General features: G+C 36.8%; 1 protein-coding gene across 1 annotated transcript in view; it reads right to left on the bottom strand.

Moving 5' to 3' along the window:
* FREM2 (FRAS1 related extracellular matrix protein 2) overlaps positions 1 to 27,300 on the bottom strand; it is a 201,395-nt gene that overhangs the window by 72,663 nt on the left and 101,432 nt on the right. Inside the window, exons 4-6 of the mRNA XM_027856928.1 lie at positions 26,958 to 27,188; positions 16,373 to 16,498; positions 13,491 to 13,742 (exon numbers count right to left, since the gene is read on the bottom strand). Of these exons, the coding sequence (XP_027712729.1) occupies positions 13,491 to 13,742; positions 16,373 to 16,498; positions 26,958 to 27,188 (609 nt within the window). The remainder of the gene's footprint in view (positions 1 to 13,490; positions 13,743 to 16,372; positions 16,499 to 26,957; positions 27,189 to 27,300) is intronic.

Raw genomic sequence — 27,300 nt, 5'->3', positions numbered from 1 at the left:
TTTCTCATTGGTAAAACTACCTACTTCCCAAGACTGTTCTGAAGATCAAATGAAATGATATTTATAAAGCGCTTAGGACAGTGCCTAGTGAATAGTAGGTGCTTAATAAATACTATTATCATTATTATTATCATCACTATCATTAGAGGCAAAGTGACCTGAAGGGCAAGGGAAAAATATTTCATGGGCATCAGAAGGACGTAACAAGTTAACAGTGCCATAAAAAAAACATCTCACTGGGGCAGCTAGGTGGCTCAGTGGAGTCAGGAAGACCTGAGTTCAATTCTGGCCTCAGACACTTACTAGCTGTGTGACCGAAGCGGGTCACAAAGAGTCGGACAGGACTAAAAAGAACTGAACAACAAAAGGAAAGTTGTGTCCATGTTACGTGAATATTCTAAGGGGAATTCCCAGAAAGGGCCAAGAATCTCACAAGGTGAGATGGCATGGGTAGATTGTGGTACACTCTAGGAGAAGGGGCATTATAATGAGACCAAGAATCCATTGTATCCTTGACGGATGTATGCCCCATTTACTTGCCAAGCCATGATAAATGGAAATAGGTTATCTCAGCTGATAAGAGTGTGGTACTGATGGAGCCATGGCTACAAATGAATTCTCTTGGGACTGGTTTGTTTTTCAAAGAAAAAATCCCCCCAAACAAACAAACAAACAAAAAGAAACCCAACTGTTTTACAGACTGTATTTAGATAGATCACAAAATAAGAGCCCATGGTCCCAAAGCGAATAAGACAAAAGAGTGCAAATGTGACACACTTTTATCACATTGATAAACTATCAGCACTCCTGGAAAAGTCCCTCTGAGTTAATGGTGCAAGTACAAATATAAATAAGTCAGTGGTATCATTTTTGTACTAGCACAATGGCACACAAATTGTGCCAGTAATTAATTATCAGTGTTATATTAAAAGTGCCAAAATATTTTCCTAGGTTCTCTTGACACAAAGAGGAATGCAAAGTTCCTTTTAATGAGAGACAATCTTAGAAATATTTCAAATATATAGATGGTCCTTATTTCAGGGCTGGTCAATAAATTAAATGCATTGCTTTTAAGTCCCACAAACTTGAGCCTTATTTTTTTTAACTTAAAGATTTTTACTTTAATTTTCTGATAGCTTTTAGATTGCAGAATGGAAGTATTCAAAAATTTCAACTACCATCTGTGTGACCCTGGGCAAGTCACTAAACTGTTTGTCTTAGTTTCCTTACCGGTAAAAAATGAGGATAATAACAGCACTTACCTCCTAGCGTTATTGTTAGGATCAAATGAAATAATAATTGTAAAATGCTTAGCACGTAGCAAGTGATATATAAATGTTATTTATCATTAGATATGCATAATTTTTATTTCTCACTAACACAGGACATAGTCATTTGCAGTTGTTAATCTAAGGATCTCATAAGTTCTAAGATGTTTATTTTAAATAGGACATGAATTTCACAAATTTAATTGTTAAGGAAACAATTTCTTAGGTTCTCTGGCTAAGATACAAGAATAGTATCATAGAGTACTGTCAGTTACAAATAAGATCACTAATAGAATTTGGGTGACTAAGAAAAAAATGTTGCTTTATGAAATGAAATTAGGTCTAAAAAAGAGTTAACATAAAATGGATGAGATTAACCAGCAACAGAAGTGCTCATTCACCAAGATGGTTTGTAAACTTCCTTCTGGAGAGACTAAGCTGTCTCTTAAATCTCATTGCTCTAAATGTAACTAATGTAAGATAAGCTGTAATCTTTGAAATTATGACATGTAACAAATGCAAATGGAAGTATGGTGTTCTCTGTGGAGTTTAGAGGAAAAAGTGAGTCAAAGAGTTAAGAATTTGTCAGTGTTTATCCAACACTATCCAAGAAAGGGAGAGAAAGAGAGAGAGAGAGAGAGAGAGAGAGAGAGAGAGAGAGAGAGAGAGAGCCATAGTGTCTGGTAGGGGGTCGAGTACCAGGCAGGGAGTATGTCCACTAGACATCTGGTCTTTGAAAAAAGTATATTCAAGTCAATTTAACAAACGTATGCTAAGCATCCATTATGTGCAAAGCATTATGCTAGACAGAGACAAAAAACCCAAAACAAACAGCAAAAAACTGAGATAACACCTGTGCTTAAGAACATAGATTTCCTAGGAGGATAATAAAATACACACAGATAGACAAGTAGTATAAAGTTTATTTTTAACCAGATCTTTGATTTCATTGTTACAGGGAACTTTAAATGATAATATTCCCTCTATCAATGCAAGTTAAAATTTGCTCTGCATCTTTTAATTTGAGACAGTTGTCAAAAGGTGCTGAAAAGGTAAGTTAGTCAGTCAACAAATATGGGTATTTGCTTGTTGGCTTCCCAATTAGGAGGTGAACTTGAGTGCTGCAACCATGGTTTTTTTTCCTTTGTTTATGTTCCACTGGATATAAAGAAAGTAAAAAACACAGTCTCTATTCAAGGAGCTCATGTTCAGATAGGGGAGACAATATACAAATAACTATGTTATACACGATATATACAATATAGATGGAAGACGATATTAAAGGGAAAATACTAGGATGGGGGCTTCTGCTGAAGGTGGAATTTGAGCTGAGTCTTGAAGGAAGGTAGAGAATGCAGGAGAGGCAGAGGTGAGGAGGAGGAGGGCATTCCAGGCATGGGGGAGAACCAGTGAAAATGCAGGAGTCAGGAGATGGAGGATCCATGAGTAGATCACTGAATTCATCAATTAAATTGTCTTTCTGGTTTCTCAGTCTCTTCTGTGTTTGGTTAGTGTAACTAAAGTTTTAGAAGCATTGGGTGAAGTGATAAATCTGTGTTTCTGAGCATGCAAAGATGAAGATCAGATCCTGTATCCACGGGGACTCGACTAAAGTACAATTGCCCCTGTGAGGTCCGACCTTTGCAGCCATCAGAACTCTCATTCACTTTAACACCGTCTAACTGTTGAGACCATAATTCTGCTTTTCATTTGATCTTTAGAGGTAAATAAAATGTATATCTAGAGAGATAAGATGCATCGATTCTTGGAGAGGAAGCAAGATGCTTGCCCTTCAATGTGAGAGGCCTTTTTGGATGAATGCGGTGGGAGTCTCATTTTGTGCAGCTCTCTTGACAGCTAAGAAGTTAAATGCAACAAGTATTGTATCAAGAACCATGCCAAGAGTGAGGCCACTTTGGCATTTATTCAATCACACTCCCCTAGGGGCATAATGAGGGAGCCCCACATTCCACAGTCTCCTTTGCCAACATTGTTGTTCTGTGATCTGTCTGTGGAGGAGGTGGGAAGGCAAATGGCAAGGAAGTGATGAATCATACAGGCACAAAAAGGTTTCTTACGTGCTGAGAACACACCCCACTCAAAGCCCTAAAATTCCAAACCACCCATTAATCTGTACAATGGAAACACGTATCAGATAAAACAAAATAAGACAATACAAACAATTTTGAAGGTAAAGATCAGTCTTATTAGGAATTCTATGTTCTCAGAGCATCCTAGAACCCAGAAAGAAAGATTCCTAGGGATGAGGGATCATCCTGAGCCAAGCCTCAGTCCTATAACCAGCAAGAACCCAGACACAGGGCTTCCCTCATTCCACTCTGACTTGTACCTGGTGCTACCATGCTATCAGGCCTGGATAAGGACCAGGGCCTAGACAATCCAGGCTTTATGTCATCTTCTCTGCCAACTCTAACCATGACCTAACAGGTCACTTCAGCTATACACAGGCTGGTCATACACTTGATCTCATCATTATCCATATAGGTTCTACCTCTATAATTGCACAAAGTTCATTTAATTGACCATACTCTCCTACTCTTCCATCTCTTACTATGCATTAAACCTTCAAATGCCATTTTCTGTACTCACCACAGCTTCCAGTCATTGCGTCCCTTCTTGTTTTCCCAGATTATTACTCCTACTCTAGCTACTTTCTTTGCTTCAGAATCTTGACCCTATAGTAATTAGTTGAACTCTATACTTTTCCCTACCCTTGAATCCCTTGTCTGGCTTGTCTTTTCACTCCTTATGCCTTTCCAAACTGCTTCTCTGGAGTACTCTCATCAAACACCCTCTCTGCTCCCATCAGTTGTGCCACTGAACGTCCCTGGGGGAAGACACAAAGCCATGCTAACTGTGTCCACTACAGATTGATGTTATCTGCTCTCAATTGGACCCTTACTATTTCCAGACATTTCTTTCACTTTTCACTGATTGACTCTATCTTAGGACCCATATTGGATGTTCTAAACCTTTCCCTCAGCCACCTACACAATCCTCTTTCTGGTTTCTCTTAGCAGAAAAGCCATGCTCATATTTTACTGGAAAAATTAGTATATTAAAAACTAGCATTCATAATAGTGCTTTACAAGTTATCTGTTCCTCCCCAATTATATACTTCAGATTCCCTCAATGTTACCCCTCACACTCATTCTCTCATCTTTTGCTTCATTGTCTGGTAAAGAATTTGTCTTTCTCTTTGCTAAGGTATCACCCTCCATTTGCGCTCCTGATATCATCTCTTCTTGTTTCCTGTGGGCACTTTCTCCTTCATTATTCCCTATTATTCTCTCTAACTTTTCTTTATCTACTGGCTCCTTCCCCGCTGCCTGCAAAAATTCCCTGATGGCTACCTTCCTACATTTGACCCTCAAACTGTCATCTTATATTTCTCAGGTAAACTCTTAGGGAAAATGCCCTCTATACTGGTTGTTCATGTTTTCTCACTTCCCACTTCAATATCGAAACCTTGTATTCTTAAATCCTGCCCTTCTACCATCTCCCCTCACTACTTCTATTACCATTTGACTTAATCTGCTCTCTCCAAGATCAGAAATAACCTCTTTGTTGCTAAACAGTGGCTTTTTCTCATTTTTCTTCATTCTTCTTAGCCTCTCTACAGTATTTGACACTGTTAGCCGCCTTCAAACTACTTTCTCCTTCTCCCTGGATTTTCGTGATACTGTTGTGGTTCTTCTCCTATTTGTCTGACCAATCTACTCCCGAGGTCTCTAACAAAGATTCTTCATCTATTCCCTGTCTTTTTAATTCTGGGTGTACTCCAGACCTCTGCTTCTTTTCTCTATAATCTCTTTTGCTCCTATCAGCTCCCAGGAGTTCAGATCTCATCTCTATGCAGAAGAGTCCTGAAGCTACATAGCAAAACCTCATCTCTCTCCTGAACTCTAGTTTCACATAAATTACTAGATTAAGGATTCTTCAACTGGGACCCATAAGGTTGTTTTTTTTAAATGTTTTATTATTTTAATAATAAATAAAAATATAATTGGTTTTCTTTATAATTTATATTATACTCTTAATAACTTCTATTTTATAATTTATTTTATGCATTTAAAATATTATTTTGAGATTTGCATTTTCATGGACAATCATCCTTTTTTCCTATTCTATTGTTATGGAAATGTTTTTTTTTATTTCTTAAGTTCATAAATAAAATTTTAAAAAAGAAAAATATTATTCTGACAAGTCTCCATAGGCCTCACCAGATTACCAAACTACATGTCCCATGGATATCTCAGGTTCAACAAAGCTACTCTCATTCTTCTTATCACCTAGGTTTGCATTGATGCTTCCTTCTCCCTGATGCCTCATTATCTAATCCAATGTCGTCTTGATCTTTCTACCTACATAACATCTTTCACATGTACATCTTTTCTCTACTTCTGTGGCTATCAGACTACTTCAGACTATTAGCACCTCTTTCGATTTTTACATTATAATAGCTTCCTAATTAGTCTTCCAGCATACAACCTCTCCCATCTCCAAACCATATCTTTGTAACTAACAAATTGATATTCCTAAGGCATTTCCAATCATGTTACTCACCTGGTCAAGAAGCTTTCCATGGTTCTATATCGCCTCTAGGATAAATCACAAACTCCTTGACTTAAAATTTAAACTCCTTCACAATTTGGCTCCAACTCACCTTTCAAGCTGATTACTTACTCCTTGCTTAAGTCAAAGTGACCTATTTGATGTTCTTTACTCCTCATTTTTCCATCTCAGATCAAGGTGAACTAGTGTGGCTAACTTATGTCAGCTTCAAAGACTATGACAGAATTTTAAAATATAGTTCATTTTATAGTAATTTATTTTTATGTGTATATATAGTAATATATTTTTATTTATTCAGGGTTTTAAATTTATTTTATAAAATGCAAAATCACCAAATATGTGAGTTTTCCTCAATTCTTTCTCAAAATTAAAAAAATTGATTTGAATACCTAGATTCTCAAATTAGGGAGACAGAAATAGAAATTTCCTATTTTTCTTCTAGTGAGGCACTTCTTTACATAGGAGATTTCTTTATGTGACTCCAGTAGTTAACTTTCAATTTTGAGAAGTTGACTAACTTTCTGTGATCCATTTCATCTCCAGTTTCTTTGCTGAAGCTGCCAATGAACAATAGTGGGTTTTGCCAACATGAGTGAACCATCTCACATGCAAAGGTAGCCCATTGCTTTTGTGCACTGGTCACTAGAGGGTGGAAATTTTTTCACATTTCAGAGAGGATCAACTTCAAGACCAGTGAAGAATCCCTATCTATCTCCTGCACCATCCAGCCCCCTTTCTACTAAGACTAGATAAAGTATTTGCTTTAGGTTGAGTACTCTAAGCCTTGCAGAAGTCTAATGCAAAAGGACTGATAAGATATCTTTGAGTTAGATATTCATGACTCATTACAAGTACAATGCTTATGAATTTTAGTATCAGATCAAGTCTATAATAAAATCCAGTAAAGCCCAAACCCATTTTAATGACAATGCTAGAGGGGACCATGGATGATGATGATGACTAGGACAAATAAAAAACTTTAGGATACTGAGCCTCGAGTCAGTCAGTCAACTAGAATTTATTAAAAAAGCACTAATAATGTGCCAGATAAGGACAGAGGATGCAAAGAAAGGGAAAAAAAAATCCTTTCTTTCAAGGAGTCCATAGTCTAATGAGAGAAGATAACATGCCAACAACTATGTACAAATAGGATAAATTGGAGATAATGGAGAAAAAGCACTAAGACTAAGGACTGGGAAAGGCCTCTTGCAGAAGGTGGGACCTTAGAGTCAAACCAGTTTAAATGGTTTAAACAGGTTCAATCCTATTCAATCTGGTTTGAACCCTAACCCTAATTCTAATCCCAAATTCCTAAATACATATAAATCTATGCCTCTAAGTACCTAATTGTCTAAGTATCAATATCCCTAAATACTTGCAAATACCTATGTAGCTAATTAACTGATTACCTAAGTACCAAATTACCAAATTACTCTAAGTAACAGAGTACTTAATTTCTTAATGGGCTAAGTAGAAGTACCTACTCCCCAATTACCTAAATATCTAATTACCTAATTTGTGCTTAAGTATTTGAGTTTAATCCAATTTAAATGGGTTCAAACCAGTTAATTGCAGTTTAAAACTGCTCAAATCATTTTAATCTGATTTGAACCAGTTCAATCTGCTCTAAATGGGTTTAAACTGCTTCAATCCAGTTCAGGCTGCTTTAAAACATTTCCATTCAGTCAAATCAGCTCAAAACGATTTAATTCAGTTTAATTTGCTTCAGGATTGAACCCTAATACTAATTATAACCCTAAATACCTAAGTACCTCAGCAACTAATTACCTAACTACCTATGTCCACTTAAGTACTTAAGTGCCTATCTCCCTAAATACTTGTGTGCCTAATTATCTAAATGTCTAAGTACTTAAGTAACTAAATACCTTATTACCAAAGTGCATATGTCCTTGCTTATATTTGTAAGTGTCTAAGTGCCTGGGTACCTATGTCCTTAAGCTGTTATTCCTCCTTGTTTTCAAAGAGGAGCAATGATATCATGAAGTGATCTGGTGAAGTCTTGACTTCTGTGTGAATTGGACTTAAGTGAGGCAAGAGTTGCACAAAGTCTTCAGCCTCATTCTCACAGAGTCATCAAAGTCCAGTGCAGGACAAAAGTCAGGACAACTAGCAATGGCCCAGGATGCAGTGGATGACCTAGTCGTCTTCAATGTCTGACCAAGCTCTAAGCACTCGATAGCACCTGCTTCAGCCACCTTCATGTCCTTTGGAACAAATTGTTCTCATCCACTCATTCCTCTGGGGGAAATCTTCATATGCTTGAGGTAGACATCCCCTTAATTCACCAATGGGTTTGAGGCCTGTTGGTTACCTTCAACCTGGTTTGGTCTGTCTGTTGAGACAGTTTTACTGGTGTGTGTGTGTGTGTATTACAGCTTCTCCGAACCACAGATGAGAGTTGAGTGAAAGCAATCTTTTTTGTTTCTTGATGTGTGCTTGTGTCTGTCTTTCTTCCCTTTCCTCCTTTTCTGACTATAATGCTAATATCTCATTAATTTAGTAGATTCTTGATTTTATTAATATATTCCAATCCAACAAATATTATTAATACTAATGTGTCCAAGGTGACTGGAGATAAAAAGACAAAAAGGCTCCTAGCCCTTAAGGAGCTAACATTCTGCTGGACGGGGGAAGGGCCCAGGGCAGATATAACATAGTGTGAGTATCTGACCCACTATAGGCACTTAACAAATGCTTTTTGACTTATTGAGTTGCAGGATGTCCAGAAGTGTTAGTGTAGTTTTAAGCTTTAATGGCTAATGAGTTGGTCAACAAATATTTATTACATTTATAATGTGTCACACACTGTGCTGAGTGCTAGGAATTCAAGTAACAACAACAACAAAAGATAGCTCCTGTTCTCAAGGAGTTTTCATCCTTAATGGGGGAAGGCAATACAGAAGAGACTGAGAAGGACAGTTATGAAGGTGCTTGGACTGCAAGCATGGGAAAGAAAGCCCAGAGTGCTACAGGGATAGGGCATGAGGAAGTAGCTAGAAAACTCAGAAGAAAGCTATGGCTTCCAAGAGGCAGAAATCAGGAATGAATGCATTCAGGGTGTGAGGGGACAGCCCATGCATGCAAAGGCATGGAGACGGAATGTTCAATTTGGAGAAAGGCTAGAAGGAATGGAATGTAGTGTTTGAATGAGACTGACAGAATAAATTTGACAACTTGGGTGAAAGTCCTCAAATGTGGCCTTTTGACTGAATCCAAACTTCACAAAACAAATCCCCTTAATAAAAGGATTTGTTCTGTAAAACTTGGACTCAGTCAAAAAGCCGGACCTGAGGGCCTAGCAGGCCACATGTGGCCTCAAGGCTGAAGGTTCCCCACCCCTGTTAGACTTTTGTCCATACAGATATTATTCTGGACATGTATGATTGGAAAAGGAGATGTGCTGGTCATGTAGAAAGTGCAAAGTATAACTCAGGCTTAACATTGAACTGGTAGAGACAAACAGGTCTAGGGTTCAACTGGTAGACTCAGAATATTAAAATATCAAGGGAAAGCCCATCAACTTATTGAGTAGATATTGCATGGGAAAATGTATAAAATTGGGCACAATGTGTAATTTAAGTATATTTTCAAAATATTTGTTATACTTAATAAAATTTTATATTCTTTTATTACTATGTAAATCAAGTAAATTCAACTTTTTATTATCCTAAGTTAATTTTAAAAATTACCCACCAAACTAAAATAAGTTTCTTTTACTTCCTGTAATTGACTTTTTTGTAGGTCATTCAGGTCAATTCATATAAAAGAAACCCTTCCTCTTACTGCTTTAAGCCAGGGGTTCTTAACCTGAGGTCAGAGAGATTTCAGGAGATCCATGAACTTGGATGGGAAGAAATATTTTCACCAACCTCCAGGTAAAATTTAGCATTTCCTTCAATCACTTAAACACATTATTCTTAAAAGGAACCCATAAACTTCACCTGTCTCCCAAAGGGATGCATGACACATAAAAACCCTAGAGATTCTGTTATAGGCAAATGGAAAAAATTAAATATTTTTGATGATTATTTTAGTAAGATTCAAGCTAATGAGATAAGGTAGGAGATTATTGCTACAATCTTGGCATGTGATGATAAGAACTGGAAGCTCCTTAGTGAATACAGATAATGAAAACAGTAAAGAAAAGACAGATGGAAGGAACACTAAAAGACAGATGGAAGGAACACTAAAGAGAGTGATTTCCTGTGGGTTGGTGGAGTGATGGGATAGAGAAAGAGACCAATAAAACAGGTTTTGGGTTTCAGTGATAGGGAGAATGAGAGTACTGCTGACAGAAACAGGGAAGTCAGAACGGGTGCTGGTATTTGCGTATGCTATTTTAGATGTGGTGAGAATGGAAAGTCTAAGAAAAAATATCCAACAGAGAGCTGAGAACATAGGATAGAAGTTGGAATGGAGGTCAGGGATGAAATTACAGATGTGGCAGTCATATACATAAGTGTGTAAATATCATGCTTCAGAGAGCAAGGAGAAAATCACAAATCTCTAGATTTATCAGATCATATCTTAAAACCCATTATAACTGAATTTTTAAAATATTCCTGCAGATTTTCATTCTCTCTTATTCTCTCTCTCTCTCTCTCTCTCTCTCTCTCTCTCTCTCTCTCACACACACACACACAAACATGCACACATTGTACATATAGTTTGATGTGTAATATTTAAGTGTATTCCTGGGTTTTACATATATGGACTCTGTGCAATTTGATTTCCCTTTAAAGGTTTAGGCTTAGAAGGCTATTATTTCAGGGGACTCAGGAACAATGCCTGTAATCCAGAAGAGCTGCCACTAGGTGGTGTCTGAGGTATACTCTCCAGGTCCAAATTGGCTTCTTGATAGGGTTATTACTATTACTCTTCCTAATAGCTAGGTTTTCCATAGTTTACAAAGCACTTCACATCTGTAATCTCATTTGATCCCCACAACAACCCTGTGAAGTAGGTGCTTATTATACCCATTTTATTGTGCAGCTTCAGTTGAGTCTGATTCTTCGTGACCTCATTTGGGGTTTTCCTGGCAAAGCTACTAAAGCAATTTGCCATTTCCTTCTCCAACTCATTTTACAGATGAGGAAACTGAGGCAAACAGGGTTAAGTGACTTACCCAGGGTCACCTAGCTGGTAAGTGTTTAAGGCCTAATTTGAACTCAGGTCTTCCTGACTCCAGAACCCTCATACTCTATCCATTGTACCACCTACCTGCCACTGTACCACCTACCTGCCCCATCCCCTTTTTACAGATGAGCAAACTGAGACTGAAAGAGGTAATGTGACTTATCCAGGGTCCCACAGCTATTACCCGTTTGAGGTAAGATTAGAACTCTGGTCTTTCTGACTCCAAGTTCAGCATTCAAGTCACTCAGCCACCTAGCTGTATCATGGGGAACATAGCATCCTTTTGTACTTGACTTTTAAGCTAAAAATTGTTTTTACTTTAAGAAAAAGCAGCTGCTATTTTGAATTTCCCTTGTTTGCCCTCTCCTTGTGGCCCAGAAGAAAAAGAGAATGAAAAATCATGTGGCTGTTCAATATTACTGGTCTTTTTGAAGACAATGATGATGACCACCAACACTTCCACCATTCATGAAGGTCTTTGTCCAATGAAGTAGGAGTTTTATTACTATTTGATAAATTTGTTTTAAGCCTTTCTTTTGCATTCCCCATTCCAACCTCCCCCTCTCCCTCCATTATGTGTGTGTACTTGGAAATTTGAATAGAATACACAGAATTAAGCTATTCTGGATATAGATGGACAACCTTATTTTAAAAGTACCATTCTCCTTTTCTTAGAAGATATCAATAAAAATAACTAATTAACTAAATATAATTAATTTAATACAAACATTAAAGAGAAAATTTAAACAGAACTGAAAGGCAGTTTCTTAAATCTAGCAATGCACATTATTTTAAAACCACTAGATGGCCTTAAATGATCTTTTTCTCCACAATGTATCACTTTTCACAAAAATTGCCTTCGGAGTTTCCACCTCAAAGGAGGTTATTCAGCTCTAAAAGAACCATCCTTGAATTTAGGTGGCCACAAGTGGTGGCAGCGTGCCCAAGTATATAATCTAATTTTGGGGCTTCCTATTTCATTTAAAATGAAAATACACTGGCTTTCTACAAGCTTGAAAGGCTGTGTAGGGTAGTGGATAGAGAGCCAGTTTTTGAATCAAGAAAACTTGGATTGAAGTCCTGTTTTTGACACATACAGGCTGTGGGACCCTGGGGAAATTGTTTAACTTTTTAGCAGTCTATGCAACTCTCTAGGACTATATGGTACCTATCTCTATCTGTAAAGGGAGTTTCCTTATCACCTAGTTCCCTTTACCAATGAAATCACAGTCCCTATTACTTACCCAGATATGACCATAGATGTTTACCTTATCTATATTGAAAAGTTAACTTTTTAATAAGCCAAAACACCAAAAGGAAATAATAATTTTAGAATAAAGTTTAAAGCAAATTCTGAGTTATAATTAATAATTTTTTAGCTCTTTCAATTATTATCATTCCTGGTCCTTTTCCTCCCTTTGCCTGTTCTCAGTTTCAAATGGTGAGCTGTGGATCATTTAGTGTGTGCCAAAATGCCTTCCTGGTCCCCAACTGTCCCACTCATGAGACTTCAGGGGTGCTTAGGTGTCAGAGCTCCAACAGCTTTTCTCCCCAAGGCAAAAACTCTGGCTTTGCCTTTCTCTTCTTCTCCTTGTTACCCTGAGGGAAAGACTGGCAGGGATGAAGAAACAAATGTTGTGTATCCTTGTCTCTTCATGGCGCCCTACACTGCCATCCATGCCTCACTTCTTTCTTCACTGGTTGTTTAAAAAAAAAAAAAACAATCCAAACCAAATCCAACAATACACCTCTCTACGTGGAAAGTTTATAAAAACCACATCTTTCCATCTGTCTCTCTCTGTTTCTCTCTCTCTCTCTCTCTCTCTCTCCCCCTCTCTCTCTCTCTCCATCTCTGTCACTCTTCCTACCAGAGGAAGGAATTTTTCTTTGGAATTTCTCTTTAAGGGGATGGGGTGGAACAAGATCCTCCTCTCTTTCACAAGCTTTCTAGTTACTGATTTAACATCCTTGCCTGGCAGGTTCCATCAGGAATGACTTTGGATACAGAGTTTAATTACAAAATCTATCCAGACTAGCCCAAGCAGAAACTAACCAGATTTAACTGCATTTACTTTCCTTATTTTTTCTCCTCAAAATTTAAAAAAAAACATTAATCATTTAATATTACCTGATATCAGGTTACATAGTGTATAAAAGAAACCATTTATATATGGCCCTTGTTCTTTAAGCACTTAAAAATCATGCTATGCAGACAAAATCACATATTATGCAGAGACATAGAGGCAGCAGAATATATGAATAACTAATTCTAAAATAAGTGTGAATATAGCCATTTTTCAAAGATTCTATTTCACTGACATTAGGTTTGGTTGAGGAAGGAAGCAGGTGGAAATGGAAAGAACACCAAGTTGATATATAATGGGAGGATAACATACATTTATATTATCATCCTTTGCCACATTTTGCTTCTTCTAGAGACAACATTTGGAATGATAAATTAGTTCTTACCATCATCTTTGTCAGGGATAATCGTAACCTGAGCCCCTGGGAACTCTGAACCAATTCTTCCGCCCATGGGCATGCTCAGCAGAACGTGAAATGTTTCAGCCTCTTCATACAAAGAGTCGTCAATAATAACAATCCGGCACATTTTCTCCCGTTCGTCTTTGTCAAATCTGAGAACACTGGTATGATCCTCAGGCCTGGATATGTAATCAGAATACGAGAGCACAGATGTTGGGATGGTCCCTGTTGCGGTTCCTGGGAGGAAAGAGTGGTCAAAAAGTTTCATGAGGAAAAAAAATCCCAAATCTGCTTTCAAAGACACAGATTTTCACATCCAAGATTTTACTTTGTTATTCCCAATGTATTATCATAATGATCAATTACTTCTTCACCTTTCCCACTACATTAGTTATTATTCACAATTCTAAGGATTCTAAGCTGACTTCAAGCCACTTAAAAATAAATGAGTGCTATGGTCTCCTATTTTTCTTCCTCCTGAGTTCCAAAACAAAGGTACAATTTAAAGATTCCCTTAGAAATTATAAAAATATGCTCACAGATTAATAAAATATTATGGATGCCTGCTTTCACCTAAGTGCAACTTTCAAAAAGCTCTACAGGAGCTTTTTATATTCCTGTTAAGCAAAAAGATTTCATTCCTAGTAAGGTTCTTCAGATTATAATTCAAATTAAGGAATAATTTTGTGTTATACAAAATCAATTTAGTTAGAACCATTTTTTGGTTAGAAATGATTTAATATAAAAAGAGGACAATTTTAACATAAATTTCTGTTACAGATTATATACATAAATGCATTACTCATGCATAAACAAAGTATTTTGACAGATGTTGTAACTAAAATTTAGCATATAAGCACCTGAACTATCATTTTTTGTTTTACTATGTGCATACAAATAACCAGATTGACTTTTTATCTTCCAGAAAGAGTATATTATTTATTTCTAAGGCAAATACATATTTTTAAGGGAACAGAAAGGTGTTGGGTTAAATAATGAAGGCTACACCAGTGTGTTTTAGAAATCTATACTTAGTTAGAGTAGCCCCAAAGATTTTCCTAGGAATATGACATAGGGTTATAAGCAGTGAGTGGAACCCAGATGGCTAAGGAGGAACTTGGTATAAATTCCAATAATCTTTAGCTGTCTATATGATGGCCAGTAAGTGGTTAATCTTGAAATCTTGCCTCAGTGTAGTGGAACAAACTATTTCCTCTGGCTGTAATGATTTACTCTGCTAAGATATCCTCCTGGGTGAACTGGTTTATTCCTTCTACTGGAAGATCAAAACAACCCAAGAATGCTAGAGAAAATCAGTACCTGTCAATGGATGATGGATTAGACCTATGGAAAAGTCAGCCACAAATTCAATATGAGTTGGTCCTGACTTTAAGCTCTAATAAATTAAACTAGAAAGACACATAAATACCCCAGAAAGATATTGTATTTGTCTTTGAGAAACAAAATGTTGGTCAGGTGTAGTTAAACTATAAAATTGCAGATGTACTCTCTTTCATTAGGCATTTTGTCATTTTAAATTACTTTGTAAGTATTAAAAAAAAAAACCAAAAACACAAAACCTCCAAAGCTACACAACTGCCCAGGTGCTACAAATGACTGATGTTTTTATAACTCTTTAAGGTTTGCAAAGCACTTTATATATATTCTCTTATTTGATCCCTACAACAATAATCTGAGGAGTAAGCACTATAGTTATAATATTGCTCAATTTATAAATAGGGAAACTGAGGCCCAGAATGGTTAAGTGATTGACCAGATTTTAAGTATAGGATACAATAATTGTTTTTGTTGTTCAGTCATTTCAGTTGTGTCTGACTCTTTGTGACCCCATTTGAAGTTTTCTTGGCAAATATACTGGAGTGGTAGGGGGCATCCAGATGGTGAAGTGGATAGACCACTAGCCCTGGATTCAGGAAGACCTGAGTTCAAATCTGGCCTCAGGCACGTACTACCTGTGTGACCCTGGGCAAATCACTTCACCCCATTGCCTTGCCAAAAAAAAAAAAAAGATACTGGAGTGGTTCATCATTTCCTTCTCCAGCTCATTTTACAAATGAGGAAACTGAGGCAAACAGAATTAAGTGACTTGCCTGGGGTCACACAGGTAGTACGTGCCTGAGGCCAGATTTGAACTCAGGTCTTCCTGATTCCAGGCCTACCACACTATCCACTGTACCTATCTGTATGATAACAGCAAACATTTATGTAGTGCTTACCATGTGCCAGGCATGGTGCTAAACACTTCATAATTATCATCTCATTTGATCCTCATAATAACCCTGAGAGGTAGGTGCTATTCTTATCTCCATTTTACAGATAAGGGTCACACAGTTAATATCTGTGGCTAGATTTGAACTCAGACCTTCCTGACTCCAGCACTCTATCCCCTGCACCACTCTTCCTAACTCTTGATCCACCAAATTAGGGACATCAAACTCAAATACTGACTTAGGAAACCACAAATTAACATTAATTATGTTGTATTATATTTTTATGTGTTTTGTTAAATATTTCCCAATTACATTTTAATCTGGTTTGGCTGCACTCAGGAGTGTTGTTGGACACAGGGGGAGCATGTTTGATACCTCTGCACTAAAGCTCACCATCAATAATCCACCATGTAGAACCTTCAATTTCTTTTAATTTAGAGTATTTTGTACCCGAGGCATTTCAGGTTGTTTGGAAAAGTACTTATTTATTCAGTAGTCCTAGATCCTTGGTAAAGAATGTCTGCTAAGCTTCATTACCAGTTAGTCAAAAGGAAAGGTAGCTGTTCTTAGTGTCTTTGCCTTGAGAGGATTCCCTTTTCTTCAGTCATTATTTGTACTTAACCTGACTTGTACTACCTTGTTGAGTGTAGCAGATCACCATTAATTCCTGGCTCACATCTCCACTTCTCCTAATGGGGATGAACAATTCACCAACATCTTCTTCAATGGTGTAGACAGACTGAGGAATGAACACTGTTGATTCTGCAAAGATAACATAGAATAAACAGTCATTACTGTACTTCCTGAGATCATCACCTGTGAAACAAGCATCTTCCCCAGTGTTTGTTTTTGTTTTTGTTTTGTTGTTGTTCCTTTCATGATGTACTACAGAACAATAGTGAGAGAAAGTGTGGGGGCGAGGAGACAAACATCTAAAACATACAATTCAGAGCCAAAGCATCATCTCCTTGGGAATCAAAAAAAAAATTATTTCTCTTTCATCTCCTCTGTAATCTCTTTTTCTCACTTAAGTAAGGGCTTCTGGCATACCTTCCCTGAAAATTAGTTTTGGCCTCTTGGCAGAGAATGAAACTTCAGCAAATTAACTTAATCTCTTTCATTTTGGATGTTGCATGCTTAGAGGGATAATCATGCAATGTACACTTTTTTTTGAAAGCAGAAATTCCTTTGCAATTCAGAACTCTATTCATCAGATGTAAAGAAACATTTATTTGGACTCTTTCCCTAGAAGAATAACTATGACATATACAAATGTACTCACACAAATACAAATTTCTCATTTTTTAATGGTAGATGAAGGCTATATCAAAAAGAGGTAATAATAAAAAAAATTCATACAGATGACTTAAATGATTTTCTAAAACATTTATTATATAGCACTGTAGTAACTGATTGTTTGACATAGTTACTTCAGAACTTATTGCATAAATGCCTTGTTGACAATTTTCTTTTAAAAAAGAATACTGAAAACAACTCATCATGTTCTCTTTGAAGCACTGCACCACATGACTCTCTGATGGTCAAAGAATACTAGAAATACTGCAGGCAAGAAAATAATACTTAATAGAAAATGTCACCATTCTGATTTGATAAAATCTGTGGTCTTAAGATTTCACAATATAATTTTAAAAATCTCCAGTTTTATTATGTGAATTGGTTTTATAGCAGTTGCTTTTATCTAGCTAATTTATCCCATATTCTTAGTTGAAAAGCATAAGACTATGAAATAGAATTCAGCTTCAGATTAACTATACTTTTATGGATTAGGATTTCATTATTTCTAATTCCTTTTAAACCAAAAACACACCCACAACATTCAATTTCAAGGTAGAGATTTTAATCAAACTTTGCAACAAAAAAAGCAACATATCTTACACAAAGTTGATATGTATAATGTTTTAGTAGTGTTGTTTTCTTTCAGATGAATATAGGGAAAGTATTCCATCATCAAAAGAAATTTGATATTTGTCAGTGGACTTATTTAACTCTACCTTGCATGAAAACTGCAAGTCATACTTTGTACAGAAAAATTCACTTGTTGGGTGGTGTTTATTATAATTAATACACATTCAACTCATCTGTACTAGTCAGGCACTTATTTATAAAATTTACTTGAAAAATTCCATGTGTTGGATTTTAATTATTAAAGCCCCATGTGGTTTGAGTCTTGAGTATCACTTTCTTACCCTGGACCACTTAAATCTATAGAGTAAGGCAGGGCAGCACTCCTTCATTTTGTCAGTAGACTTGAATTATGAAAGAGAGAAAAGTAGGGTAATCTCTGTGGGGGGCCTTCAGCTCTGGAATTCACTCCTCCACTTGGTTTGACAAAACCTGGGCTTGCTGACCTTGAGAGCACAGTACCAGGCTTATCTATTCCCTTGGACGTTTTTTTATCTATAGGAAATGTGACTGAATGTGTAGAGGGAGAAAGTGGTGGGGGAGTGTAGAGGAGAAAAGGTTGATTTGCTGGAAATTTCTGTTAGATTTTTCTGTACTTCACTTTATCATGAGAGCTGATAACTTCATGTGTGCAGCCTGCTTCAAGTGGGCACAGCATTTTGGGTTCATTTGGTGATGGTGTAAATTTTTTTTTACAGCATCATGATCAATTTATCTTAAAGGAGTAATGCCTTGGAAGTCAAAGAGCAAAGACAAGAGTGGGAAAAAGAGGGCAATTCCAATTAGATTAAAAACGGTTGCCAAGTCAGACTTAGATTCTGGAAAATTAGGAGTAGAAGCAGGAAGAAAATAATGAAAAACCTATGTATCTAGGGACTGCTTCCTCTGCTTGGAAATAAGTGTTGCCTAGAAGATCCGCCACTGTTAGAGAAAACCAAAGAAAAAAAAAAATTGGTACTCAATACATCTTGGTTAATTGAATGAGTGAATGAAGGAATATTTCAGTAATGTAACAGGGTGAAATGATATCATAAATATTATCGGTCTTTGTGTTAAATGAAGCTAAGTGACAGCCATTGTTTTCTTTGTGAGCTAATGGGCATGACTGGAACAACGTCATCTGAACAGAAAAATACTTATGATTACTAGTACTGCCACTGTTTGTTACTTTAGCATTCCAAGTGGTTTTTGGAAGTCAAAATAAAGCGGTTGTTAGCACTCCAAGAAGGAAACATTTCTCTCTGTGATTGAGGTTCTTAACCTTGAACCCATGAACTTATTTTCTAAGACAAATTTCCATGATTATATATCAATATAATTGGTGTCCTTTGTAATCTTATGCTCTTTGTACATTTAAAAGCATTATTCAGAGAAGGGACTGATGGGTTTCTCCAAAAATCATAAAGAGGTCCATGACACACACAGAAAAGCCTTGCTCTAGAAGCTGACCAAATCCTGGTATATGAGAGACAGAGACAGATAGACAAAGACAAACGCTACTCTGTAAAATTTAACAGGATAAAGTGAGTTCTTAAAAACTGTTGAGATGCAAGAAAGAAAAGAAAATATAGTGTCATGACTGGTATTAAATTTAGTCCATTAAAATAACTTTCTGTAAATATTATAATATGTTTATATTGTATCCTTATTTAAATCTGTGGACAACTGATGGTGAACATAGGATTTGTTATATATTTGAAAGCTAAACCTGAGAAAAATCTATCAACTTGTCTATGACTTATTTTTTCTCTATACAGAGAAACAATCATATTTATCAACCATAATGGAGACACACATGAATAATAAATAGGAACATTGTAATAGAAATCATGGCATATACAAGAAGATGCTGCTCCTAGGAGCTGTCTGTCTGGCTTAGCATTGCATGTGCAGTTCAAGAATAGCATGGAATCTGAAGACTTTCCTCAGGTACTGTACAAACATGAAAACCGCTGATTGGTGAGTTCCTGCCTGGCACCACCATTGCATAAAAATCTCAGGGAATCCACAGTATTTTCTCTCCTGGTTCCACCTTGCCTTCCATGTTCCTCCCTTTGCTGCTCTCTTTAACAAACCCCTTTCTAGCTCCCTTTTTATATTGTCTTTCCCTATTAGAATATAAGCTCCTTGAAGGCAGAGACTGTCTTTTTGTTGCCTTGTATTTGTATCCCCTAGTTCTTAGCACAGTGTTACTTGTATAATTCTCTCTCTCTCTCTTTTTGTCTCTCCCTCTGTCTCTCTGTCTCTCTCTCTGTCTCTGTCTCTGTCTCTCTCTCATGTTGGATTGTTAAGGAATACTATTTTATATCAGTAAAGCCTGTACTTATTTCATGTAGTTTAAGTTTTTTTGAGAAGGGCTTTTCCCAGAAGAATCATTTCCATTTGTACCTTTCTGTGTCTATTAGAAAGCAAATATTCTGTAGTTAACAAATTGTTGTAACCTCCTGTTTTCCCTAAGATTTCTTAATCACATAAAGCTGTGACCCACATGCTGCACTGAGAGTTCACGGATGTAGTTCAAAAGCAAAATTCCTGATGTTGGCAGGGCTGAGGTTCTGGCCTCCTTGCCTTATCACTTCTCTGTCCTCAGTTTGAATGAACTGTCATTTTATCAGTTCTTGACACGTCAGCCTTCAAATTTAGCAGTGAACATGAATCAGTGATGCAGTGTTTTCCCTCATCCTACATTCCCTACAGTGCAACAAATAATAATCAATTTTAGGTCTAGGGAGAAAAAAAAAATTCCTGAGTCATCTGAATTCTATGTCATAAACTTGAGTTCATATAAGGTGCACAAAACTTGCCATCTCTTTTCATTCAATTACATTAGAGTTCTTGAGACATGCAAAATTCCTCACTTCTCTGTGTGAATGAAGCTTATTTGCTGTTAAATAATAATTAGTCAAACTAATACAGTCCCAATGAAAAAGTGTCTGAAGTGGGCAAATATTTAATCCATTAGTTCAAGACTACGTATGTACACACGTATGTGTCTATGTTTTGTTGTAATTCTGCAAAAAAAGAAAATTCAATTAGTTCTTTCCATAAAGAGGTTAGAAGAGACTTCAAACACACAGTCTAAATAACAGCACTGAATTGCTTAAATATTTCAGGTGATCAGTCCTGCTAGAGTAGACTCAGCAAGGTTTTATTCTCCTATGCATACAAAATCTATGCTTTGATTGGAAATGGTCTGACATAAGAAATGAAGGAAGCTTTTCAATATAAATATCTATTATACCTTACATTCATGAATACAGACAATATTATTGATTGAATTTATAAGGAAGTATTTTTAAATAAAAATAAGTCCAGTGAAGTTTTAGCCTGGAGGTCTGTCTTTTTAAATATGTTAATATACAAATTTAAAAGAGAAGAAAGCTTCATTTTAAAAATAAAGTAATAAATAAATAAATACATAAATATGTCTAAAATTGTCTATGAAATAAGAATTTGTCACGATATGTTTTTGTTCTTAAGAATATTTGTTTACTTTAACAAAGATTAACAAAATCTCACAGATTCTTTGAGAAGTGAGGATATATGGCATCATTAGTAGTAATTAATGAGGGGTGAGTATGGAGTGGTAAGAATCAGAGAGGTAAGAAACTTTTTAAAGTCACACGGTGGTTGTGTTTAAAATGGTTATTCTGAGTAACAGTGAAAGACTATGTTCTGTTTGATAAGGGACACTGTTAAAGTCTGTTCTAGAAATTAGTCTGTTCAGGTCATTTGACATGGTCAAATGGACAATTTGCTATTTGTTCTTTGGTGTGTGGGAATGCTTTCTGTACTTTTAGCATTGGAAGTACTAAGAGAAAGATACAAGGAGCAGCAGTACCTTGACTGGTCACTCCTAGGAATTCAACACAGTGATCCCAGGAATTAGTGGGGTCTGTTTTGTGGGACATTACAACCCAATCAGCAGATGATCAGTGTAAGGTAAGATGGTTATTGCATGCAGAGGATAGAACACTGGACTTGGAATCAGGAAGATCTGGGTATTAATCTAACTTTAGACACTTGCTTTTTATGTGAACCTGGGCAAATGACTTTCTCTGTGCCTCAGCTTCTTCATCTGCAGAATAGGGTAGAATTGGACCTGATGACCTCAAAGGTCTCTTTCCAGCTTTAAGTTTTCGTGATGTTAGGATCCTATGAATTGCTTAGGGGCAGAATTCTCATTATCTCATCTCTAAGTGAAGATCTAATCTTTTCAGGTTAGTCAAGGCTAAAGAAAACAGTCAGATAATGCTGTTTGAAAATGTTTAGCTTCTTCCAAGCTAAGGAAGGCATCTACTGAGGCTCCGTTCCCTCATCTCCAAAATGAGGGATAGGCAATCTCTTTCAGCTTTAAAAATTCTGTGATTCTCTATAAAGCAAAGGAAGAAACAAGGAGATGAAGTATTATTTATTGGACTAAACGAAAAGTAGGACTCCAAAGGGAAAGAGACAGAGAAGGAGAAAAAAGAAAAACATGGCAACGTTTGTTAAATTTTCTGTGGGTCTATAAGATAAAATGGATTTTCTTCATTCATCATTCCTTTTTACAACAGGCTCTAAATGTAGTATGGAATGGGAATAAATCAAGTTTTTCCTATTCAGATACTGACATTTACAAAGTGGTGGGTGCCATGTGCCTCCATTTTTTTTTTTTTTTTTTGCCATGTAAACATCTACTTTTCTGGTCCAAGTTTTCAACTAACAAAACAATTTTCCTTCCTAAAGACACAGGTAGTGAATCACTGCAAGATAACTGAGGCCTCTTAAGTCCCATAGTCCCATAGCTTCTTGAGTACCACATCCATACTTGGGAAATCATCTACGTCTGTGAAGGGCCAATGCTTGTGGCAAGTAACAGGTACCAGTGGTTGACAACTGTTAGCACTAGGGCTAGAGTTACATAAGACCATCTTGGTTTGAATCTATGTTAACCCAACTTCTGTCATAAAGAATTCTCAGGCTGGGGAGGGTTTCCAGAACCTTGTGTTGCTGTGGTACCAGGTATCTACTACTTAAGATATACAAAGGCTCAGGCATGCTCGATGACTAAGTTTGTCCTTTCAATAGATAACAAAGTTCTTGTCTTTATAACAATTGGTTATGTGAATTCTATAGTACACTGATTTTTCAACTGAGGATGTCCTACTGAATCACAAAACATTGGATCCAATTTGATGAAAGCCTGAGATTCTCCAAGTACTTGAGTAAGGAGGAAAATGAGATAGATATAGCTGCACATAAGTAAGGAATCAAAGGACTGATAGTTTACCTCTGGGTGGTGAGAGGAGGACATGGGCCTTTCCTGATCACCCCCAACTGCTAGCATCTCTGTGCAAAATGGCTTTTATTTTATTTTTTTGCTTTGCATATGTTTACATTATTTCCCTTGGTAATATGTAATTTCACTTTGGTCTTTCTTGGTACCTAGCAGAGAATTTGGCATAGAGAGGTGTTTAATCAATAATTGTTGATTGATTGATATTCACGACTTGTTATGAAGAGACAGGGATGTTTTTGTAATGGAGAATAGTGTAAGGGATTGGACTGCTGATTTCTATGGTGCCGGGAACTTCTGGAGAGAACCTCCCTTTACCAAGACAGGTCAGTAACTTCTTCACAAATAATGCTCTTAGGGAATTGTTTAAGGCCCAAGAGGTTGTGACTTGCCCAAAGTCACAGAACCCAGATGTATCAGAAGAGGGATTTGAACCCAGGTCTTCTTGGTTCCAAGGTCAGTTCTCTATTCATCACAGTGTGTTGCCTTTTGTAGTCTAGCAATTAAAAAAATGAAAAAAAATCTAAGAAATCATGTTCTGGGAAAGAAAAATGTGAGAACCGTGAATATTTCTCTCCATTCAGCATTTGTGTGGTCTGTAGCCAAGGCCTTACAATTTTTTTATGACAGATGAAGAATTTAGACATGGACTAGAGTAAAGTAATCACAAAGACCAAAGGTTTGGGGAATTTGTCCTCTGTGGGATGGTGCAGAGGGTCATTTAATCCGATGAAGAAAGGGCCATTGTTGATTCTGTGATTTATTAATACGTGAATGGAAACTCTAAGGTGAATGGCTGCTCTCTATTTGTACTGAAACAAGAACAAGAAAAAATGTTCTACATTGGAAGAAAAGGGGTGCAATCTAGGCATTAAGCAGCATCTGCTAATTATCCAGGTTTCGTACATGAGGTTGCATTATGAAAAGAAGCTAAGATTTCCTTTGGAGATTTTGAAGGATGACAGACAATTAAGATGGTTTTAGGGTAGGTCCTCTTTGGATACAGAATAGAGGAGACAGACTCCAGATTAGCAAGCCTCTTTAGCTCACTTCTACTCCTTGAATTCCATATGACTTGGGGCATAAAGAGGCAGACGGAGCTAATGAATAGGAAGTAGGGCAGAATAAAATTGAATCAAATCTCTTCTTTCTTGATACAAGGAAATTCAGCCTTGTAAGTTAGCAACCAAGTTATTCAGAAGTGAATTCAAACAAAATTTTAACACATGAGTGGACATTAAGGACAAATTAGGCTTTTAAATCAGGAAGCTTTGTTACATGGGCATTTACCAAATTCTCAGGACCAGATGAAAGTCTGGTTTATCCTTCTACTATGCTGACCAAGTCAAATTTAATGCTAATTGCCTTTTTATGGGACTCCAGAATATATTTGAACAGTGCATTTAACTAAATGAGAGGCAGGGTGGGTTTTTCACAAAAAATTAAAGTTGTAACAATAGAGCCTCTATTTTCTACATTTAACTGTGCTCAGTTAACCATCTAAAGCAGAGATTTCCTCATGACTTCTCTGGTTAGTGCACTCAGGTCGATTTTATCTTGACAGAGGTTTAAGAGCTCTCTGATTGACAAAGCAAAGTGAGCTGGTCATTTAAAAACAACCCATGGTTTTTTGACTGAGGGGATTTTAACTTCAGAAGAGCCTCTAAAAGGTTTCCATTAAAAAAAAAAAGTTGGTTATCCAAAAGCTGCTCAAACATCATTTTTAGGCAGGACTGAGAAAAAGGCAGCCCAGAGGGTGAGTGAAAGTAGGAGGAGAAAGGACGAGGGTCAGAAGCAAGCACAATATTCATCCACATTGACTACCATTGACCTAAGCCTGTTCATGGATAAAAAAGTTTAAGTCCAAAGAAATTTAAAAGAAAGCTTTATGCCATAAGAACTAGGGCACAGAGGAGACAGAATCATAAAAAATGAAAAGAGAAATGCATTTTGTATGTGCTATCCCACATTCCCATCAATGTCAAAGAGGGTCTAAAATCTAGTCAACATTAAAATGAGCATTTTGGGGATGGAGTTATGGAATGAGTCTGCACTTGTGATTTATTGAAGAAAGTCCCTATACCAATACTGGTTGTCAGCTGTCTTACTCCTTAAAATCTTAGAGTTGCCTCATCACTTGAGGCACTGAGGATTAAGTGATTTGTCTCAAGTCACAAAAGTTAGCATGTGTTAGATTCAGGGCTTGAATGTAGGTCTTCTTGACTCTATGGCTGTCAGGGGTGGGGAACCTGCAGCCTTGAGGCCACATGTGGCCTTCTAGGTCCTTGGAGGCAGCCTTTTGACTGAGTCAAGTTTTACAGAACAAATCCTTTTATTAAGGGGATTCGTTCTGTGAAATTTGGATTTAGTCAAAGGGCCATACGTGAGGACCTAAAGGGCCACATGTGGCCTCAAGGCCTGGTTCCCCACCCCTGGTAGCCTTTTCTCTATTTATTCCTAGGTGACATGGTGAATTGAGGTTGATCCAAGAGGTGTTGAAAGCTGTACCAAGTGTATGAAGAATGAGAGTGCAAAAAGGATGCTTTGTTAGATCCTACAATTAATAACAATAGTAATAGTAGTTAGCATTTATATAGTACCTGCCATGTTTCAAGCATTGTGCTAAGAAATTTACAATTATTTGATCCTCACAATGATGCTGGGAGGGAGGTGCTATTAGTAACTTCATTTTACAGATGAAGAAACTGAGGCAAACAGAGGTTAAGTGACTTGCCCAAGGTCACATAGCTATTAAGTATCTAAGTAGCACACCTATTTAATTCCCAAACCTGTTTCTTCTCTCAAGTTACATAGATTTTAGTTTTTAGCCTAACTTTAAGATAATACATTGTCTTGTATGCAGTAGGATTTTTTCCAAGGAGCTCCAAGGTTGGCACAAGTAGGTGCTACACAAACTCCAGTTGTTAATATTATTATAAATTGCATTTAAGAATGTAACAGAGCATCCTTTTTGGTGTCTCATTCTTCGTGCACTTGGTATAGCTTTCAATACCTCTTGGACCAACCTCAATCCACTGTACCACCTAAGAATAAATACAGAAAAGGTTAGTCCTAGAATTAAGAAGACCTGCATTCAAGTTCTGAATCTAACACATGCTAACTTTTGTGACTCTAGACAAGTCTCTTAACTTCTCAATACTGAGGCAACTCTCAGATTATAAGTACTAGTTGGGAAAAAAAATCCAAAGCAATGTATTATCTTAAAGTAAGGATAGAAACTAAAATTTGTGTAATTTTGGAGAACAGGTTCAGGAATTAGACAGATGTGCTACTCAGATGCTTACTGGCTGTGTGACCTTGGGCAAGTCATTTAACTTCTGCCTCAATTTCTTTATCTGTAAAATGGGGATAATAACACCTACCTTCCAGGGTTGTTGTGAAGATCAAAGGAGATAATAATTGTAAAGCCCTTAGTACAGTGCCTGGCACATAGTACTATATAAATGTCAGATACTATTATTATTGTTATTATTCCCTGCTACCTTTTGGGTGATACTTTATAGGTTTATAGGGTCTTAGGTCTACAGCTAGAAGGGATTTCAGAGGACCTCTTGTACAATCCTTTCATTTTATAAAGGAAGAAACTGGGGCCCAGGAAGATTAAGTGATTTGCTCAAAGTCGCAATTGAAAATCTAATTGATAAGACATTAAAAATGGTAGGAAGGGCCCTAATTTTCAAGTGGGAAATATCAATTGGCCTGATTTACTATGTCACATGCCAAAATACCTCTTAAGTAATGATTTAAGGAAAACAAGCCAAAATGGAAAGAATGGACTGCTAAAGGAAAGAGAATATATGAATTAAACCATATTTGTGGTGTACTTGACTTTTAAAAAAATCTAACTCCACTTAATTGCTAATTTTATTCCTAATGTTTACTGAATACAGGTCTGCTAAGTTCTTGCTATGGAAAGTTCAGACTGCAATTCCCTTTTAAGAATGTGTTAAAAGGAGTCAACTGTTAGAAACAACAGGAAAAGATGTTAAATCCTCTTACCATCTCCTGGGTCAATAATTTCCACTGTTGTCGCAGCAGGGAATTCTAAAGCAGCCATGACGGGCTCTGACAGCACCACCTGGAAGGTTTCTGATTGCTCGTGTTCACCGTCACTCAGAATTCGCACTCGCCAGGTGGCTGTGGTTTGGCCTGGGTTGAATTGCACTTGTTTCTGGGCCTTTCCTTTGAAGTCTCTGTCTTTTTTTGCTGTGCCATCTTGTGTGCCAATACCTTTCAAAGAAACATAGTATTAGTTTTGCTTAATTTCATTTGAAATCAAATCACGTGCAACTTTTTCTACCTAGAATTGATTGATTCATATTCTCTCACTCTCTCTCTCTCT

Source organism: Vombatus ursinus, unplaced genomic scaffold, assembly GCF_900497805.2.
Source record: "Vombatus ursinus unplaced genomic scaffold, bare-nosed wombat genome assembly UNPS02011700.1, whole genome shotgun sequence".
NCBI classification, from domain to species: Eukaryota; Metazoa; Chordata; class Mammalia; order Diprotodontia; family Vombatidae; genus Vombatus; species Vombatus ursinus.
The sequence above is the reverse complement of the archived record's forward strand: the minus strand, read 5'-3'. Positions and strand labels throughout refer to the sequence as shown.